This window comes from Ascidiella aspersa, chromosome 2 (assembly GCF_963924565.1).
Source record: "Ascidiella aspersa chromosome 2, kaAscAspe10.2, whole genome shotgun sequence".
Classification (NCBI taxonomy): domain Eukaryota; kingdom Metazoa; phylum Chordata; class Ascidiacea; order Phlebobranchia; family Ascidiidae; genus Ascidiella; species Ascidiella aspersa.
In genome coordinates, this window is record NC_139448.1 from 37,436,637 (window position 1) to 37,454,390 (window position 17,754).

Below are 17,754 nucleotides of genomic sequence, written 5' to 3' on the forward strand. Positions count from 1 at the left end.
CAAAAAGCATAGCGAACATTTTTCATTTTCTTAAGATACTTGTTTAGGCAAACAATAGTTTACTGAATGAGCCCAAACAGCATTTGTTTACTAAATAATGTATTAATAATAGTTTGTATCTGTTCTGTTGTCCTTTTTTAAGTAGTATAGCCGGCGGTAACGGCCAATATTTAATCCTACTGACCGATCCGTAAAGCCTTAGGGTTAGGTATGTGTCGTGTTTTTTGTTTAATCTGTTCTTGTAAATAGAAGGTTAAGATTCTTTTTAACCTTCTTAATTCGTAAGATCCGTCATACAGCGGCCAGGATACAGCCAATGGTGTATTGGTAGACAATAGAAACGAAGAAAAAACGAAAATACACAAGGTAGAAACGTCATAATGGAAAGAAGAACGGCTTGACAAATGGTCAGTCCTTTACATCAGCGCTGCTGCAAGGTTTGCTGAATGGACCGTACCTTCCATACACGTCCTTACCACGTACGGTGAAATAGTAGGTCGAGCCGTGGCTGAACTGGGTTAGGGTGCAGGCCATTGGGAGTGGCATGGCCGCTATGCTTTCTGTTACAAGGAAATACGGTTATTTTGGAGTTTGACAGCAACCGTTATGTTGTGCTGTACAGATTTTTTTAACAGTATATATATATATATATTGTATATACTGTTACTGACTTAAAATAATCAGTGTAGCGCCCCCAAGTACATATTTTTAAATAGCTGAAGAAAAGAAAAGAAATACTGCGATTTGAAGTATTTGGGCAAAATGAGTGATCAATGCGACTTTACGTATAGTTTGGTTAGAGTTAGAGGTTTAAAGACAAACAAATTTCAATCAAAATCCATTACATTGGGTTAGAAAGGTTGGAAGATCTGCCACAGGTCATGACTCAGCAAACATGTTTCATTATGAAGGTTTATGTATTTTGTTTTTTCCGCTTATGATCTTCCAATCTTTCTATTCCAGTTCTACTTTTCTTTCTAATCAAACATTTTTTTAAAACACTAAAAAGCTCTAATTTTAGTTCTAATCGTCTCCTAAAAAACATAAAAAAACTCTAGTTGTCCGGGTTCGGTTGAGGGGCCTATTTTTTCTCACCGCTTCCAATCTTCCTCCAATCCCTGTTGGCTTGGTGTTGACTTTCCTGGTGAGCGTACAACTCGTAACAAGCAACCACGGCATGATTCGTGAACACAGGGTCCTCATTGCGCCATGACAACACAATCACGCCTTTGTTCTGTCACAATAACGAACACCAGTTTTTAACGAATTAAAAGGGAGAATGTCAACAAGGTTCCAAAAGGACTTGATATTTTTTTAAAGACCCCTAAAGATTTTTCAAGGAAAAATTGTGGGTTTTTAAAAACCAAAAATTGGATCGCGACATATTTTAAAATTGAATTCGAAAATAAAGCAACATAGTGCGTGCTATTGTTAACTCAATAAAATAGTTTTTAATGGTTTTACCGCCACTTTCTATATAACTGATTTTAGAGCATTGCTGTATTTACCCTGGTGTTAAAAGTTTACTGGATTAAAAAAACCTTAAAAGGCCCTCTGGTTCAATTTTCGAAAATTAGAAGCAGATTTCTAATGTCCGAGTTGTGTGACGTTGACACTACTCTACTAACTTGCAGGTTACCTTCTTGATGCCAAGTATAAGCTTGGGCGGACCCATAGGGGCATCTTTGGGGAGGTGTTTGGGGACCAGGGACCCCGACCCCCCTTGGGGTAGAGGTGGGTAAGGGGAATGCACCTGCTGGAAAAATATCACTTTTATAAAGATTTATTTGTCCATAATTTTAATGCTGCTGGTTGAATGGGTTTAATGCATGTTGCACAGATCAAGAAAATGGGTATTTTAAATGTTATTAAAAAAAAAAGTCTTTTATTAAAAAAAGTCTTTTAAAATATAAAAAATATGTATTTTACAATATATAAAAAAGTATGCATTTTAAATATTTAAAAAACAAGATGTATTTTAAAATACACTAAAATATATATATTTAAAAAAATGGTAGTAAGGAACCGAAAGACGGATTTTTATCGAAATAATAAAAAAATATAGATTATTTTTGCAAAAATTAATTAAAAAATAGGCGTTTTTTACTGCGCTGCCAATACTCAGGGTGGCATGAGCTATATAGGTAAATTAAAAAAAGAAAGAAATATGATTGTTAAACAATTGGTTAAAGCTAAAAAATAACATTTTTTTCCAAAAAAATATTCATCAAGTAAAAGCGCAACATTTCTTGGTTAACGGTAGAATTAACGATTTTGGTTTTCAGATAAAGTGTTGATACCTGGACTTGGCTTGTGGGTTTTGTGGAGGCAAGTAATCGTACAGCTTGGCTCGCCTAAGGAAATAAAAAAAAAATTTGCCAGTTACAATAAAACAGTTGGGTAATAATCATGGTTAGCCTAGCCCTACATAGTAAGTCTTATTCAATATTTTATTTGAGTAGGTATTAATCGGCCGACAAGTGTACGTAAAATTTAAACATCTAGAAAATTTATAAACTGTTTCTACCAGGAATAATAATAATATTAATAATAAAAAATACAGCTCCTGGTAATTGTAATTGATAACCAACAGTTCGGCAACCTATGCAAATCGCCTTCCCCAGGGTGAATGAAATCGAAAAAATTACACGGAATTTTCCATATATTGCATTACGAGCGTTCGGCATTCACCCTGAAAAAGGCGATTTGAATAGGTTGCCAAAATTTTGGTTAACATTTGCAATTACCAGAGAGGCTGTTTTAGGATATTATTTAGAAAATGTAGTTGTGGAATAAAAACGTTACAGATGATTTTCATTATTATACAGGAAATGTATTGTGAATATACGCACCATGGTCGCCGTGCTGCTGTTGTTGCTGCGGTAATGAACTGTGTGACCAGGACCAGTGCTCCTTAAACACAAACGTAACGAGTTATAGGGTTAAAATACGTAGGAAGCATATCTAATGCCGCAAAAAAGTATGGCCTTTCTAATTTGTTAATCGAACTTTTTTATTATACACAAAAGTTGGGTTGTTGGATTACAATACATGGGAAAAATATCTAATGTCAAGTATGGTCTTTCTTATTCCTTAATTCAACTTTTAATTAGATTTTTGCACTTTAACCACCAAGTGTTCTAGCAGCCATTATAACCTTGAAATAAGTAAGTTAACTTTCTATACTTTTTCAGTTTACTCTCAAAAAATAAAAATATATATATTGGTGTAAAAATGCATTTCGACTAAAATTAAAAAAAAAATTGGCGAAGATAAATTACGAGAGGTTATTTCGTCTAAAACTTGAATATTTGGAAAATCTTCAGCACAAACCTCATGTTATTTTCAGTCATGTGTAAGCCTGGATCCCGTGAAGGGCGGGGTTTTTCACACGTATTCGGGCTCTGTCGCATTGCTGGCGAATAGGTTGGCGCACCAACTACTGTGAAGTTAAGAAAACGTTTAGAAACTAAAAACTGGGTTATGTCTACCGAGCACTGCTCAAAAAAAATAAAATATTAAGATAATTTCAAGTTAAAGCCCATGCAGAATTATAGGAACTGAATTTAGTTCAAAAGAACATATATTTAGCCAAAATGAGAAACTTGACACCTTTTCTTTTTTCATTTTTTTATGTATTATTGTAACTTAACCCTAATATACATAACATTTTTTTAACGTTACGCGTTTTCTATACAAAATATTTTTGGTTTGTGGAAAGGGTAGACAAATTGTTACTGTATAAAAGCCGTTGCGCACAATTACTAAACAATCTGTCAACAAAACAAAAAAGAAACATTTTTACATACTTTTTAGTTTTTTTTGTATTCATTTTACGTCTTAAGACTTAATATAATGCCGGAAATCTTTAATATTTAAACACTAAATCAACTTCTTCTTTAACATGTGTTATAATACCTATTATCTTGGTTCTAAAAAAAACTATTTTTATTTTGTTTGATACAGTTTGTTTTTAGACTTACACAATAATAAATAATTTTTGGGCTAAAAATATAATAATTAACAAACCTTCAACTAAATATATTGTTGCAACTTGTTTCACCTGTTTGCTGTATTATTTTATGCTGTTGTTGCTGTCTATGTTGTTGTTGTTGACGTTGTTGCGACTGTTGTTGTTGTACATTGTGTTGTTGTTGCTGTTGTGCTTGTTGTTGCTGTTGTTGTAGGTTTTGCTGTATGCTTTTCTGCTGTTGTTGTATTTGTTTGATCGGGTTGTTGGCCAAATGTCTTCCACCGCCAGGTTGAAGCAGCTTCTGTAAAGCTTCTTGGACGCTCTAAGTAACAAAACACTAAAAGTAACAAAAACACTTTTCTTGGGTGCATTAAATAACACAACACCTTCTGACTCTCCAAGTAACAGAATCCTTGAAAAATCATTGCACTTTTTTTGCGTCTTCGACGTAAAGTTGAATAAAATTATTTTTTAAGTATGGGTCTAAGTATATTCAAAAAATAAGTTTTATTAATATAGTGCTTTACATTTTTTATGGTATTAAGTTATACAGAAAAAATATAGAATGGAAGTTTGAACGTTTTAAAAATAAATAAACCAAGGTACAGCTGTATGTTTTGTTTGAGGTGTAAATTTCTGTCAATTCTTTAGATCAAACTTTTTAAATAAGATCGTTAAAAACCGTATTATGGTTAAAAAACAATAATAAAACCGTAAAACATTTTTCGATAAAATTTACCAAGTAATATTTAGTAAAAATTGTTCTAAAAATTGAAAAACACCGCAGTTTATAAAATGTTTCCAATTTTTTTGATTTTAAAAACTCGCCGGTAAAACTCACGTTTGGTTTTGGAATCGAGGATTCGCTCTCGTTAGTCAGGTCGATGACGTCAGAGGACCTTGGCTTGCTATTGGCGGAAGTTGACTGTCAAAGGTCAAAGTTCAAGATTAAGTAAGGATCACGACACTTACACTTGGTAGCTAGAAAGTAGGCGTCTACTACAATGGCCGGGAAAGCATGTTTTTAAGAATGTTTTGATAACTCGACTTAAGTCACTGTTTTCAAAATGAATTGACTTGACTCGACTTCAGTCTTTTAGGCAAAGTGACTTGACTTTGACTTTTTTGTCGAAAAGTTGGAGTTTAAATGAATTGAAATCCAAAATGTTATAAGTACATTATGTTTTAATAAAAATGGGTTATTTATCTCAATGTAGTCAGTTCATTAATAAGTTAACGTGTTTGCAAAACGTTAAAATTGGGTCTGTGATGCATATAGTTTTAACTTAAACAAAAAAATACGTACTTAAGAGTGCGACACACGCGCCATCTTTTTTCATACGAAGAAAGCAATAAACTGTAACAGTTCTTAGAACAATGTAGCTGATGTGTGTCGGTATAGCCCGGGGGCAAAACGTTCGATGTTTGAATACACACCAAATGAGGCCTTGGACAAAACTTATTAAGTTCGTTGGCCCAAGTCACGATTTATCACCAAAATAAGTAAATCCAAATTATCCATGGAACAAACATTAGGTAAGAACACTAAACAGAGATTTGTGGCCAATTTAAAAATAAATCATGCAGGCTTATATAATTAGAAGAGAATTGTACTGTTTTAGCATAGATTGGTTACAATTTCAGTAGAATTTTATTTTAAATTAAAGATTAAAGATCAAAAAGCGATTTTAGCGATAATATTTGTTTGCACACTTATACAGCAGACTAAACCAGCTAATGGTATTCAAAAGTTTAAATTGTTTTAAAGTTTAAAAGCACATTGCTAGGAAAGATGTAGCAATGTTAACACGTTGAGTACATTATTCACGGATCTGTAATGTAGCTTAAAAATAAATTTTAAAGCCAAATAAGTCGGGGAAATCGACATCATATTCAAGAAGACGTTTCAATACGCACTTTTGCCACATTATTACGTTAAACAAATACTTTTAAAGACACTTTACATTCCAAATCCATCAATACTTCAAAGTGAGTTATTTAGGGACCAAAAGTACATTTTACTACAGGAATTTGAATTAATTCATGCCAATGGCCACAACATATACTTATTTCGCTTCAAAACCCATTTCAAAGCTTCCATACTGCACACAAAAAGACCCGCTTATACACTATTTGTGTGAACAAGGCGTCGTGGTCGTAAGATAGTGGTGAGAAGACAAGTGAACAATGGGGCGTCCGAGATGTATGGTGTCGCATATCCGCTTCCCAACGAGTTTTGGTGAATTTTGTCGACCGCGTGATGTTATTGTTAGGAAGCATGATCACGTGACCAACAATGGCGATTCGAATAGTCTTTAGCAATGCGTTGGCCGTTTTGGGTTTCATAAGCATTGTCCAGTGGTCTCCAACCTTCTACTATCCGAGCCCAAAATAATTAAATCGAAATCAGCATTTACATGCGACCCAGTTTGTTTTCAGTTAAGTAATACTAAATACTAAATAACACGAGCGATTGATTATGCTTAAATTATACACAATTGCAGATTCTGTTTTATTTGTTTTAACATTTTAAATATACTCATTGCGCTCGTTTAAACCACGGGCGCAAGAAATCACTAAAACTGTTGGAATTAGTAATAGTGAGTGATGACGACCCCACAATATGTATAGGCGACCCCACTTGGGTAAGTTGGAGACCACTGGCTCAGCCCACTGTTTTTCACCTTTTTCGCAAGGACCGAAATACTAAGCGTTCTTTGAACAATTGTTTTAACTGTTCTTATGGCAAATACATATTTTTTTAATAAATGTACCGACGTTTCGATAACCTATTTGGAAAATCCTCATCTGGGCAATAAACTTGCAACTGGGCGAATATATATAGCAGCCAAACAATAAAGAAAACACACAATAAAACACGGAGCAACAGTAAAAAGTAAAATTATTACTACTAAGTACCCGTAAAATTAAAAAAAAATCTAATAAAATTAGTTAATTCAATGAAATGAGTGCATCTGGTTCTTATTGAATAGCTTTATTTTGTGGGTTGAGTTTCTTTAAAATTAATTTGATAGGTACCTGACGGATAACAAAGTGCCCATGTACATCACCCTTCGTAACCGTTTGTCTAACTCTAAACTGTCTTTATAGTAGCTCCGAACTTACTACCAAACTCATCACACCCCTTAAAGCCCGCAAAGCTTTAAATATTGTGATCAAGTAAAATGAAATATAGAATCGCGTTTGGCCAAGCGTCAATATATTATCTTAATCCTATAGGATCTTTTTAGCAAGGTTTTAAAACAGGGGTTCTTGAACTGGGTCCGTGAATTAGTTTTAGGGGGGCACAGTTTTTAGAACCAAATCAACAGATTTATGAAGTTTATTTGTAATGTGACGTCAATTTATGACGTCATTTTTTTTTAATTTTTGCCTATCGTGGTCCACGCGAAGCCAAAAAAAATTTTAGGGGTCCGCGGTAAAAAAGTTACCCCTGTTTTAAAATAATATTGTCTGAAATTTAACAAATATATAGTAAAGTCCGACTTCGCAAATTGAGCGACGTCTATATATTAAATATTATATTACGCCGAAAACTAAACAATACAACTAAAAATTCGAGAAAAAAATTAAAAAAAATATTCTACTTTAAACTTACTCGCAGCAACTATTGCAACTGTGGTTTTAAATGACTTAATGTATATTTTAGGGATTTGTTAAATAAAAAAGTGCTGATCGTCCTTTTTACGTGTTTTTCACCAAATGCCGTTAAAAGCATTTTTCTGTAGTCAAACGGTATAATTTCAACTAAATTCAACATAAAACTTCAATTAATTGTAATAAAAGTAAATAAAAATGTCAAGAACCTGGTGAACTTTTGTCTCCGGCGATTTGTGCGTGCTGAAAAAAAAAGAATTTTTTTGAACCTTAATAGAAAAAACACAAACACATACGTGGACTGTCCAAATTACCTGGTATTAGTTCGCGGGGTGACGGCTGGTGAAGTTTTGGCCGCAGAAGCATCAGTCTGTAAACATACGTGAGGAGGTTAATGCATGAATAAGCACAGACATACCGACGAAATTCCTGCAGGGTTGAGGTTCAAATCTGGAGTCTACTTTCAAGTCTTTGTGCAGCGCATTCCTCATCAACATTTTTTTGATTTTAAGCATAGGTTAACATTGGCCATTCCAAAAAACGCTGTAATGCTTTTAAAACGCGGTTTTGTGATCACTTTTACTCCACATTATGTACTACTTTATATCTTTTAGGCCAATTTACAAACCTTTAACGCAGGGGTTCTTAAACTTGGGTCCATGGACCCCTTGGGGGTTCGTAAATTAGTTTTAGGGGGTCCATGAAGGCCTAATTGAAATATTAGTGTATATGTAAAAAGTAAATCTTTTTTTTTAAGACAAGAGTTTAGTTAAAAACAAAACGGTTTTGCACTAACTGTATTTAGACTCCTTTCACTTTCACAATTTTTAGATCAAAATTAACAAATTTATGAATTTTATCTTTATTGTGACCTCAATTTATGACGTCATTTTTTCATCATTTTGCCTATCTTGTTTCACGCGACGTCAAAAAAAAAAGCAAGGTGACTTTAAAAGGTTGATATTTTGCACTCGGCCGCTCGCCGATGCGAGTGCAGTTCGCTCCGGGCTGAGTGTTGATTGACACCAACTTGCCCGACTGGCGAGTGTCTTGAGCAAAAATGGGTTGTTATTATCAGACCTATTGGACCCAATTTGTTACCCTGAAAACTGTTTATAAACGCTAAGGAACAAAGGCAAAATACTGCGTAAATTGCTAACGAAATGTAGTTAAAAACATTTGAGAAAAAGGCGCCAAAACCTTTTATCATATAAATTGTTTTCTTTAAAAAAATTTAAGTTCCAATAAACCCCCTAAAACTGCGTGAGGAACTTAAAGGGGTCCACGAACACCTCAAAATGAGCCCTATCGTGTCCAGAGACGCCAGTTCGACCCCTGAATTAGGGTATTCCAGGGTAAGCAACCGACAGGCGATTATAACGTTGATTGACGGTAACGTCCTAATGAACTTCATGGCTCACCTTGGCACTTTTTTTGTTTGGGGGGCATTACCATTTTCAGGAATGACGTCACGAAGTACGTCATAAAACAATTAATCTTAAGCGAAATCTTGAATCAAGTATAATTTCAAAAAAATATTGCCTTTATTTGTTTTAAATTAGTAAAACTTTTAACTTACAATGATACGTGACGAATTATGCACATGAAAGAGATTCGCATACTGCTCGAAATAACAGCATTTATAGTTTTATTTGACATAAATTGCAGTGTGCAACATGCCGTAATTTGCATGGCGACTTTGGGCTCAATAGATTTTCCTCAAACAAGCAAAATCAATAATAAAAACAGGATATAAAAAAAGGTATTGACATAGTTGTGTGGGTGGTCTAGTCCACTATTAGTCAACTATAATAGAAGTACTTATGTATCAGTACCTATGGAACATGTATATGCGCTAATAACACCATTTCAAAACACAATTTTTCGTAAATGCACTGAATAACACAATTTTACCAGGTAATTAACCCTATACAGGCATTACAAATACCTACCATACAGCTTCAAAGTTATTGGTTAGGTTCTTAAAGTGTCCAAATTTTCTTCCAAAAACAATCAACACGAAGGGAAATCAATATTAATTGAAAACTAAATGAACTGATTAAAACATTTTCAGCATCTTTTGTTGTTAGAGTAAAAACACCAAACGTGCGTATTACGTAACAAACGATAAAGCAACTTTGGAATGTATTGTTGACTTTGACCTAAAGGAACAAGGCTACTATTGAACAAAGGGTAGAAAAATATGTGTACCTTGGAAGGCCATGGTTCACTTGTTTGAACTAAAGCATCAATCTTCTTCAAGTCTTTACCCAGGGAAACTTTGAACGCTTCGTTTTGCTGAGCTACCTTCTTAACCTAAGAGTAAGGAAAAATCTTGCATAAAAAACGGTAAAATGAATAAGCATACAACTGAAAATGAAGCATGGAAGTTTTATGCATGTCAGTATAAGTTTGGCTGAATTTAAAAATATCATTCTGTTCTATTGTGATTTTCACCGAAAATGCAACAAAAATCTTTTGTTTTAACCATCTGCGCCAAATTAAAAGATAAATTTTTCAAAAAATATCAAATAGGGTTGATTTGCACCATATGTTTATGAATTTGACTAGAGTTACATTGGCTATAAAACAAACTGATTTTATAAGAAAGTAATTCTGGAAAACTTTACCTTTGCCTGTAATTTATGAGCAAAATCGATCCAACGCTTGAAATTCTTCTCGACGCTTTCACATTTTTCTCGCAGTCGATTGCATTCTTCAGACTTGTATTGCAGCTTTTCCATCAAGAGCATTTCTTTTTGAACCGCTTCGGCAATGTACTGAAAATACAATATTTTTGATGAAATTATACTGTGTCATGTGTTTTAGCCTGTTACTTAAATTACATCAGTTTGGAAATATTTTTATTTTTTTTGAGAAAAAAATTAGATTAATTAAAATAAATAGCATCAATTATTGGTAAAATTAAAAATTTAAAGTATATTAATTATAGAACTAAGTTCAAGGTTGTCTAAATCAACAAGTGGTTTAATTTTACAAGAGCCTTTAATAAAGGTATGGTCGAGGTGGTGAGTTTGTTGGCATATTACAAAATGAGTATGTGGGTGCAAACTGAAATAGTAATTATCTATTATGAAGGCGGGCAAATGCTAGGTTGCTCAGCCAAATTAAACTGGCAGAGTTTTGAAACAGTTCGAGAAATGCCCAAAGCACCATTTTATAATTGTCTTTTGTTTAAGCCAGTGGTTCTCTAACTAAAGTCTGTAGATCCATAGTGATAAGTGAGGAAGCTCAAATGTGTCCATGTAACATTTAACTTGGTTTCCAGATTTTAATTAGGGTTCATGCCTTAATTACTTCAAAGAAGCAAAACGTTTGAAAAAAATGCTTTAAACAGTAATTTGGTTCCACTTTACACCCTTTACAATAGCGTTACCAATTGTACTACACAGCCTCAGTGATGTAGCTATTAGTAAATCAAGCATAGCATGTAAGGAAATTTCATATAAAGAATTGCATATAAAGCTAAAACATTCATGCAGATATGGTGTAAGAATGTTTTTATTTGTTAATCAGATTTTTTCCAACCTTTTGAATTTCCTTCTTAAACTTTTCTGCATCGCATGTGCAAACATGGGTCGTTTGCATCCCGAATTCTTTGCTCTGTTTCGTTGGAACGTCATCGGCTTCATCGCTGCTTATGCCTTCCACCCGCGACATTTTGATATCCTGGAGCAAAAGTATTAAATAACCTAGCATACATTTTCACCATTACAACAGCTATCATATGGACTATTTGAACTCATATTAAACCATTTTCACTGTTATTAAAGTAAAACAAATTTATTTTATTACTTTTTTAACTTGCAAGTCTATTAGTGTACCAAAAATACTAAAATAGTTGTTATAAAATTAACATGTTTACTTAAAATTGACTTATTTTTCATTAAAATATTTGCATTTAAAAAATGTCTAGCAATGAATAATGCAAATTTAGTTAAAATTGTAGTTTAGAATTTCTAATATATATATATTATGCAGTTTTGAATAGCAATTTATGTTGCTTTGCAAGAATTATGGCAATAAGCAAAATAAATATAAATGCTTATATGATAAAAAAAAGTCAATACTGTTAACGTCACTCAACGGAAACAAAAGCTTTGTAATTATTGTAAGTTTTACCAATTAAAGAAAAAAAAGAGTTGAATAAAATTTGTTTTGAAAAATCTGAATAAAGAAAAATTAAGTGGTTTTAATATAAAAGACAAGTTGAATTACTCTTTCAATATCTGAAATTTTGATTTTCTTTGGTTCCTCATCGTAGACAGGATCGGCCGTTCGTTTTAAACTTGGCTTTTCAAGGGCTGCAAAATCAACAGCAAATTTACAAGTATCATAATCATGACTGCTATCACATATTTCACATGCGATAGAATAATTACCTCTCTTGTCACTGATAAACAATGCTTCTTTTTTCTTCAAGTTCTTTATAACAGTCTCAATTCCTTTCTTGGCTGGATATTTTTTCATGCCTTTTGATTCGGTTCTGTTCGTAGTTGTTCTTACTAACGCCGTGGCCTTAAATGGACTTGAATGTTCTATTTTGACAGGTTTGTTTTCGTGATTTTCTTTTTCCGGCGCTCCAGTTGTCGACTTTTCTTTATTTTCTTTTTCTGCCTCACAAACGGGGGTCACTAATGTAGTTTTAACTGCCTCATCCGGTAATACAGGATGTGTAACTTTATTGGAGGGGTCTTTTATTGGGTTAGTTTGCTTTTGTATTATGTCAACAACAGCGGCAACACTATGGTCCGGATCCACTTCCATTGCAAATTGTGGTTTACTGACCTCGACTTGTACTTTTGGCAACTCCTTCTTATTCAAAGAATCTGGTTTTGGAAGAACTTTTACGGGGATATTTGGCGTTACAATAACTTCCTTTTCTTTTAGATCATTGCTCGATACAGCGCTGGCCGTTTCCTTATGGTCTTCCTTAGGTAATTCGTTTAACCTGTCAATGCTTTTCAAAGGTTCGTTACCAGATGCTTTTTTATCGCTGGTTAAATGTTCAGTCGAACTAGATGAACTTTTCTTTTTATCTTCTGTATCTTCGATTCCTTGTGGCGAATCTGGTATTACGATTGGTTCGCTTAAATCAGTTTCCTTTTCATGTTGAATGTTTTTCAAGATTTTGTTTGCCTGAATTTCTTTTGTTGTACCATCAGGTTTGTACGAATCGGTCTTTACATAAACGGATGGTTTGTTGTTGTTTAATTGCAAAGGAACTTCAGCAGTAGTTACCAATAGGGTTTGAAATTGATTCTCTTTTTGTGGCTTAGGTTCAACAGAAGTTGATTCTATACTTGCTGTGGAATCATTCTTCTTGGTTTCAATGTTATTTGTTGCAGTACTTGGAATATCTAGTGATTTATTAACATCAGCTTTAGTTGTATTGACAGGTTTAGAAGAAGTGTTACTATTAACTTGGACAGAAATATCATCTTTTTTGGAACTATCAACTTTAAGGGTTGTTTCAACTTTAGTAGTTGTATTACCAACAGGACCACCATCGACTTTTGTGGAAATTATAGCCTTGGGGATTATGCTGTCTTTTGGGCAAGTAACAGCCTCTGTGATAGTACTGTCTTTGGGAATCGTTCTGGTTTGGGTGATAATACTATCTTTAGGGGTAGTTTTAGCTTTTGGGTTTGTATCATCCTTTAGGCGAATTTCAGCTGGGGGGTTAATATTGTTTTTAGAAGTAGTTTCAGTTTTAACGCTACTGTGATCTTTAGGTGTAGTATCAGACTGTTGGGTAACAATGGTTATTGGCGTGGTTTCAGTCTGTAGGGTCACTTTAATTTTAGGGGTACTTTTAGCCTGGGGGGTTTCATCAATTTTGGGGGCATTTTTGGGGTGAGGGTTATTTTTAGTTTCAGGGCTGGTGTATGATTTAGGATTACTATCATCTTTAAGGTTTGTATTAGTCTTAGAGGTCATATCAACATTTGGGGTAGTTTTATTTTGGGGGTTTGGTTTAGGGGTAATTTTAGCATTGGGGGTTTGGGGATTGGGGGTAGGATCAAGAGCTTTGGGTGGTAAAGTTCTTTGAATAGCAGATGTATCAAAGTCTTGTGCATTGCTTTTATTTTCAACTGAATTGTGTCCATTTGTTATTGTTACAACTTGGTCGTTAACTGTTGTTTCATTTTTGATGACTGAAGCTTTACTTTCCTTTACGACTTGTGAAACAGTTTCATCAGATTGCTTGTTAGCGACAGTGGGTGGATTTTTGACTGAAACAGGTGGAATTATTGGCTTATACAGTAAAACTGATTTGGAAATTTTTGTCTCTTTGTCCACAACGTTTTGGCTGATGTTTTCTAAATTTGCCCCACTGGTAATGTTTTTATCGTTTTCAATTTGTTTAACAGGACTTTTAACAGAAACTCCAACGTGCTTAGTGTATATGTAGCAAGGTTTTTTTAAAGTTTTCAGTTCACTTACAATGGTATCTAATTTTTTCTCAATTTTCTCGGTAAATTTTTCATTTTCGTAAAGTTTTTCAGCTGTTTTACATCCGGTTACGAGGAGTTTCTCATCCGTTTCTTTTTTAGGTTTTAAAACAAGCTGTTCGGATTTAACAGTATTCTCAAAATTGTTGTTCTGTTTAGCCACTTTTTCTACTGGTTTGCCACTATTCGGATTACAAGTTTTTAAAAGTTCACCAACAGTGCAACCCTTGTCTGCGCTTAGAATTTTTTTCTGCAAAATCTCACTCTTAGATAAAGTGTCCGGCAGCTTACTTTCAACTTTTTTGGATGGAACCTTCTTGGGTAATGACTGAAGACGCTTTTTTTCCAATTGATCCTCTATTTTCTTGTAGATTTCAGCAGGTGTGTACTCTGTTGTGGTCGAAAAAGCCTTTCCGTTAACTACCTCTGCACCTTGAGTTCTACTGATTGACTTTGTGTCTCCATTAGTGTTGGAATTTAAAAGCAGTTTTGGCCGTTTCGCTGCTAAAGTGTTTGGCTCTTTCACATAACTTTTTCTTCCTATGTCTTTTCTTTGTTGAGCAATCAAGTCCTTTTTTCTCGCCAATTTTGACCCACTCGTGGTCGGAAGTAAATGGGAGTTGTTGTCAGAAATATGGATTGGCACATACGGTTTGGAATGGACGGTTTTTCGCGCCGTTTGTTTGCGATTTGAAGTAGAAGGAAGGTCAATCATTTTCATAGTGGACGCATTCACCAGAAGACATTTGGAAAGGCTGATGAAAAAGCAAGGGCCTATTACTTTTCATTTTATGAAAATTATGTTTTTTTTGTTTATAAAGAAACTTATTAAAAGCGAAAGACTCAAATTTAGGTGAAAAAAAACAGAACTAAAATTAAATTTATATATGACTGTACCTTACAAAACTAAACTTAAATGTCAAGTTAGCAGTGCACTATTTCAGTATTTCCAAATATTTTTAATTTTTTTCTTTGTCGCTCCGTACCATCTATTTCATTATTGGCCGATAGCAAACTACAAAACATGTACTACTTGTATATTTTAACCCAGGGAAATTTAGTGAGTTGTCTTTTTCCAGTATGACCGTACACTTAAAACCACATATTCTTAACTTAAAGATATAATAAATTTTAGGAAAACTAATCTAGGTTTATGTAATTGTGTAACTAGAAGTGTAATTTTGTAAACGACGAGTAAACTTGGGAATTTTAATTTTTTAGATAAAAATCATTTGATAAACTTGTTATTTTAAGATAACTTTGTTATTTAAACTGGAATCAGATTTTCTAGGAATTGGGTTTGCCAAAGATTACTCATTGTTTTTTTTCTCACCTCAAAACATTTTTTTAGGATAAAATTATTTTTTACAAAAACACCAAAAACATTGCTACCTAATAAAATAATCACCATATATATAAAAGTATATATTAAGTTATTGTGTGTTACAAAGTGTCACCACATTTTTACAATTGGTCAAATTGTTAGATATATTGACAAAGTAGCAACGGTTTTAATAAGAATTTTGAAATAATTTAATTTGAATAAAAGGTACAATATTTAAGCCAAGATATAAAAAATGTAGAAATTGTTCGCTTGAATGTTTTTTAAAGAACCTTAACACTATACTGCTAAGAATAAAAAGCCAATAGAGAATTTTAATTTAAAAAAAAAATATATATTTTTTTACAGACTGAAAATTGATATTTTGAAAACATTAAATTGTGGTTCGATTTTATCTATACAAACGGTTACAATATTTGCAATAACATTTATTTTTTGTGGGTAATACTGTCACCAAGTGGTAAACATGTTACTGTTTTTATACATTTTACTGTAACTTTTCTGGAAAGTACATCACAAACTATTTTTTGACCTAAAAATCTATTTTGGAATACTATTTATGTTAATCAACAACAACTTTATTCAGCTATATTAACATTTAGGTATTTCTTAACTATAAAATTATTTGTTATCGTTAAGTTGTGTAAATTAGGCTAATAAACCGATTTTTCAATCTATTTTCTTCTACTAATTAAAATCTTAAAGAGCACAAAACACTATAAACTGAACATAAGCCAATTTTACATAAACACCTACACAGAAATCAACATGATCACAAAATAAATTGTTATAGGTACTAAATTAAATGTTTTTGTTGTTGTAATTACATACAAAACCAACAAACATGCTTATAAAACATTACCCATTACAATAAAGTTAAATATTTCTGTAAATCAATGTCCACAAGTTAATAAGTTACTTATGAACTCACATAGTGTCATCTGGGTACATCTTTTTGATGCTACGGTTGCCAATATGAACCTTTACCTCTAAAAGCAAAAACAGTATATTAGGTAATTGTAAAAGAAACAAGCTAAAAATATAAAAGATTGCAAGCTCAACATTTACTAATTTAAACATAACAATTACCTTTTAAATCCATGGCTGGAGATTGCCCAAAAGTCTAAAAATAAAACAAAAATTAAAGCAATACATTTTTAGTAAAACACCATAAATGTTGTATTTGAAATTTGAATAACAATATGCTTATTGTGATTATTGTCCCAAGTTTCGTGTTAATTTAAATATAGTACTATAGCGTTATTACAGAAAACAGTACAACATATTAAATAAGATTGTATGCAAATGAATTGCAATTTAAGTCGTATTTGTATGCGACTATGTGTTGAACACTTGACACAATTGATTCATTACACAACAGCCAGGTCTGACTGAATACAGTAAATACCGGATACATTAGTCAAATGCAAATTCGGCGAGACGGTGTAATACGCAGTGTTTATTTTTTGCCGATTTTTCTTTTTTCTGGCTAAATCCTAAAACGGCATAAAACGTATTCAGAGATTGTTTTGACAAAGCTCTATTGTTGCGTCAAAACGTTTTTTTATTCAAATGTGGGTTTAAAAAATTATGCTGAAAACATGAAATAAAATATGGCTAAAAACTTACGTTTAAACTGTTTGTTTGAGATAAATCAACACGCTTTGGTGTGCTACGAATAGCCTTCTTTTTCCTCGCCATGTTTTACTCTGAAGTACAAAATGCTGGTAACTACACTGCGATATTGTAACAGCACCTAAGTCTAGCCGAACACAAAGTTATAATCAACACGGTGCAGTAAGCCCGCTTAATAACACTAATTGGCCAGCACGACACACAGGACAAACATTCCTAGACTTACTTTACGACAACAGTGCCAATTGGTATTCACGGGCGCTCAAGCCTATCGTTTCATGTCGTCGGCAAGCACTACGACTGACCACTACCCTAAGGCTGCCTTTGAGCACTCGCCAACTGACCTATATCAACAAAGACTAGAGCGCTCAGCTAAGCAATAAACAGAAAATTCACTCACCTGGCTGTATTTAGTGAGAGCGTTCTTCAGTTTTACTGTGCCACTTTTCAGCCTTGACAAGCAGCACACTTATAGCTGGCACTTATCTATCCGGCCACGCGTTTCTGCGCTTATCACGCATCGCAATTCATGTGAATTGTCAGCTCACACAATCACGCGTCACGTATCACATAACCGGCCCAGCCAATCGCAGAGCGGCGCTCCCAGAAGCTGAAATGCGAAGAGAAAAAGGGAGCGGTCTCCGCTCACGGCTCTGAGTTTTTGACCCGCCGTCCGCCATACTTTGTGTTGCCCGACAACACCAGACAAA

At 33.6% G+C, this 17,754-nt stretch overlaps 1 protein-coding gene across 1 annotated transcript; it reads right to left on the reverse strand.

The window, feature by feature from the left end:
- Positions 1-121: 121 nt before the first annotated feature.
- LOC146165595 (uncharacterized) lies at positions 122-17,607 on the reverse strand. Its single transcript, XM_083380979.1, has 20 exons — positions 17,445-17,607; positions 17,039-17,118; positions 16,499-16,532; positions 16,341-16,398; positions 11,995-14,822; positions 11,831-11,916; positions 11,141-11,281; positions 10,222-10,371; positions 9,803-9,907; positions 7,906-7,961; positions 7,801-7,834; positions 4,798-4,898; positions 4,360-4,414; positions 4,064-4,295; positions 3,334-3,442; positions 2,853-2,913; positions 2,301-2,354; positions 1,640-1,756; positions 1,096-1,234; positions 122-560 (listed from the first exon to the last, which is right to left on the reverse strand). Exons 2-20 carry the CDS (start codon positions 17,108-17,110, stop codon positions 409-411), a joined length of 4,584 nt encoding a protein of 1,527 aa, XP_083237105.1. The 5' UTR covers positions 17,111-17,118; positions 17,445-17,607; the 3' UTR covers positions 122-408.
- Between the last annotated feature and the right edge of the window lie 147 nt (positions 17,608-17,754).

Coding starts and splice junctions, on each gene's coding strand:
- LOC146165595 (XM_083380979.1), bottom strand. CDS start 17,110: ATGGCGAGGAAAAAGAAGGCTATTCGTAGCACACCAAAGCGTGTTGAT. Junction 7,835..7,905: donor ACCCCGCGAACTAATACCAG/GTAATTTGGACA, acceptor TTTTTTTTTCAG/CACGCACAAATCGCCGGAGA. Junction 4,899..7,800: donor CGGAGACAAAAGTTCACCAG/GTTCTTGACATT, acceptor GACCTTTGACAG/TCAACTTCCGCCAATAGCAA.